The sequence below is a fragment of the Halyomorpha halys genome, unplaced genomic scaffold (assembly GCF_000696795.3).
Source record: "Halyomorpha halys isolate HHAL.00 unplaced genomic scaffold, Hhal_1.1 Scaffold839.1, whole genome shotgun sequence".
NCBI lineage: Eukaryota > Metazoa > Arthropoda > Insecta > Hemiptera > Pentatomidae > Halyomorpha > Halyomorpha halys.
In genome coordinates this window covers 131,856-135,919 of record NW_027110645.1, presented here as the reverse complement: position 1 = coordinate 135,919, position 4,064 = coordinate 131,856, and the positions used below count along the sequence as shown (strand labels likewise).

Genomic DNA, 4,064 nt, shown 5'->3' with positions numbered 1-4,064 from the left:
ATAATCTTAATTGTGTCCCCATTCATATTATTATTTTTATTGAGCCATATGATTGAGGGGTTTTGATCTAATTCCTAACAAATGTTTTCATTTATGTTTCTCTCTTATAAATTCTGAGACAGATTGAAAGAACCATCAAATGCTCCCTCAAAACGTAAATTCAATAAAGTGCTGCGATTAATTTAAATTATATAGCAGACCTTTTGATTGGTGTTAAAATTTTTAACTTATTAGTTAAAACCTATAATTGGATAATGTTACCTTTTTCTAGTTTTAGGACCTCTGCGAACCATTTCTTTCCTTTCTTCAGTAAAATACTTTTGAAAATCGTTCTGCTTCTTCTTGTTAAAGTTTCTGTGCTTCATTAAATTGGCTGAAAAATATATAACAAAATGTTTTTAAAACATGTTATATTCTATTTAATATAATAAGTAGTTGTTTCCGTATTTTTTAACAGTGTATAAGATATACTTGACTTATAATGCAGTAATGAATTTTTTTTAATAATTTATTTATTGTTATTTACTACTATATAAAAATATATACAAGTATATTTGCTGTAGGTGATAAAATGACATGATACAAACATGTAGAGAATCTACCCATTGATAGAATTCCAATAGCATTTCAAGGCCATCTTCTTTTCAAACGCCTAGGAATATTATTAGGTACTGAAGGAGAATCCAGGTTAGAAACAAGTGGGTTGGATGGTTAGGAAGTTTATCCTGAAAGGATTGGTATCTGGTCCTGGCCAAAATTGGCAATATATAAACCATTGAGGTCTTGATAAATGACATGATTTGTATCAAAGTAAGGAGCATTAACCATTTTGGACAATATTCGATACGAAAGTAATTCGATGGTTTAGTGGAGCCCCAAAGCTCAACTCCGTAGGTCCAGATAAGCCTTATAATAGTCATGTAGATCAGTCTTTTGTAATGGATTGGAAGTTTAGACCGTTTGTCTAGTAACTGTTGTAATAGTCAGAATCAACGAGCAGTTTCCTATCTTTTTTTTAGTCTCGTATGTGGATTTCATATCAGTCGTTTGTCCAGTTTGAAGTCCTAAGTAGCGGATCTACTCGACAGAAATAAGTGGGGTATTATTAAAGGATACTGTGGAGCAAGAGGTCATGGGTTTAAGACAAAGGATAAATGTGATTATGTGGGATTTATTAGTATTTATTTTAATCTTCCAGTTTTGGTGATTTGGGATTGGAGGGTTTGGGGTACAATGCAAGGATCATTGTTCACTGACAATAGACATGTGTCATCGGCATACGTGATGAGGATAGTGTTAAGATAGGTTAGGATGTCAGCTGTAAAAACTGCATAATGGATAGGACCAAGGATACTACCCTGAGGTACACCAGCAGACTGACGGAATAGGGATGAATAAGCGGTGTTGTGATTTACTTGAAATAACCTGTCTGAGAGATAAGAACGGATAATGAGATAATATGTAGGGGGTAGGAATTTACGGATCTTGTATAACAGTCCTTGGTTCCAGATTCGGTCAAAAGCCTGTTCTACATCAAGAAAGACTCCCGAGCAGTACATTCCGCGCTCCAATGAAGATGAGGCTACATCAACCACACGATGGCATTGCTGGATAGTGGAATCGAAACAGGGGACCTGGGCTTGGAATTAAGGGTGGGGTACAGGCGTTTCAAGATGAGTTTCTCAAGGATTTTGACCATGACAGGTAACAGAGAGATAGGATGGTAGGAGGATGGGTATTCTGGCGGCTTTTGAGGTTTGGGAGTCATTTTGATTAGAGATAATTTTCATGGGTCAGGAAAATATGTTGATCTGAGTACAGCATTGTAGATGTAGGTGAGGATTAGAACAGATTTTCGAGGAAGATATTTTAGAATATGGGATATAATTAGGTCATAACCGGGGGCTTTGCCGAAGTAATGAATTTGAATTAGAGAATGGTTTCCAGGGTTTTTTGGGAGATTATCTAAAGGGTACCATCCTATTCTAACAATGGAGGGGGAGTCAAATTTTTATTTCATGGAACCGCCACAGAAATAAAAGTCGACCGGTGGTTACAACAAAGAAAAAAGATTAAACGCAATAAGTAGCTCATTGCAATTTCATCCCCAATTTTTTCTATCTTTAATTACAACTAATAATTGATTTCTTATTATTCATTAATAAAGATGGTACATGACAACATAGAACATAGAGGTACTTAATAAGAAAATGATAAAAAAATAAAAATAAAAACTGCTTTAATGAGTAATAATGAGTTTGACAACTCATTTCTAGATAAATTAGATTCAGTTATAAGTTATTATCAAGAGCTTACATAATGCAAAATTCGCTGTCGTCATCAAACAAATGTTGTACCATAGCTACTCCCTAAGTGGGTTGTCGGGTTACTAAAAAGTAGTTCAATAATTAATGAACATTTTGTTATTCCTAAGTTAGATTTTTTATTTATTTTAATATTTAGTAAATAGGACCTAAATTGAAAGACTTTGATTGTTGTGAAGTACCGTGTAGTGTTATTTAGGAGATCCTCATTTTGTTAGCGGAATTTATAAGATGTTATTGTTCATTATAAAATATAATTGTCCAATTTAAAAGGTATTATTTATTATTGAGATTCGTTTTTGAGGATCAATTGACAGAATTGCCTATTGCTTCCGAGAACAATGGCGCATGCTCCCTCCAAAGAAATTTTATTACTTCCATCACTTGAACAATAAATACAACTGAGGTTTAATAACAACCTCATTGGTTGTGATAAAGTTTTAACAAGTGACTGTGATAAATGAATTTTAATTTTTGTTTTTAATGTAAAAGTTAACTAATTAGAAATTGTTGTTGTGATCTGGGCAGAATAGCCTGCATGGAGTTAGAGTTTTTAAATTATATAATTCCAAAATTGTATTAAGATGTCCCTGAGGATGGCCGGATTGGCCGAAACGTCGGACTTATAAGAAAAATAAAATGTGTTGAGACAAAACTGGATATAAATTGAATTATTTATTTAAACAAGATTAACCAGTCTCAAGAAAGTTAAAGATTATAAATATAATGCAATTTATCTTTTATAATTAAAACTTATATCCCACATAAAGTTTAAGGTAATAACTAAAAGTAATTGAACGTATATTTAGTCATTTATTTAATAAATTCTATGAATATTAGTTTTATATTTTTTATTTATTTTTTTGTCCTTGATTATTTCATTCTTCAATTACATAACTCTGCTTTGCTTGAATGGAGGTACAACTGACAGAAAAGTTTGGTTTTATTTTTAAATACACGTGTTCGAAAAATATTACCGTTAACAGAGGTTTCTTTTCCTAATGTGTTCTCTATCGACTGTTTCGACGGCTAGTCAAGTGTAATCTCGGTAATACGAATTAATTGCTGCAGATGGGTGTTCGGATTACAGAAAGTATTATGATAAACAGAGTAAAAAAATCCAAAATATCAATTTACATAACTATTTTTATTTATTTACAGATTTTAATGAACATTTGACAGTTTGAAGTTTTAAAAATTATATGTATATATAGTTGACCGTAAAAATCTAAATATAAGATGTGTTCAGGGTTGCGGTTAAAAAAATGGAACAAATAGTTTATAACTAATTTAATGTCCGACGTTTCGCTCCACTTTGCAGGGCTGTTCAAAGCGAAAGGTTGAACAGCTCAACCTGTTGAGCTGAGATATATTGAGAGAATATTAATAATATCAAGAAATATTGAGAGATATATTATTATTGCTGTTCAACCTTTCGCTTTGAACAGCCCTGAAAAGTGGGGCGAAACGTCGGACATTAAAATAGTTATAAACGATTTGTTCCATTTTTTTTTTACCGCAACCCTGACCATCTTCTTATATTCTAAGAATATTAATTTTTTTTTTAAATTGTTTTCTTTTACATCCCCAGTAATGCTAAGGGATGATTTAATATAATTAACTATAAGATTGTCCATTTATAAGTAAAAATTAATTTAAATAAAAATAAAAAAAAATTTAGGTTTGGGTTTATTTAAAACATGATAAAAATGATGGGTACCAACAAAATTTGTATTATAA

General features: G+C 31.6%; 1 protein-coding gene across 1 annotated transcript in view; it reads right to left on the bottom strand.

Annotated features, from left to right (window-relative positions):
- The window catches only part of LOC106686572 (centromere-associated protein E), a gene marked incomplete at its 3' end in the record, with an annotated part of 41,023 nt that overhangs the window by 29,108 nt on the left and 7,851 nt on the right, over positions 1-4,064 (bottom strand). Inside the window, 1 exon segment of the mRNA XM_067048781.1 lies at positions 262-373. Coding sequence (XP_066904882.1) covers positions 262-365 — 104 coding nt within the window.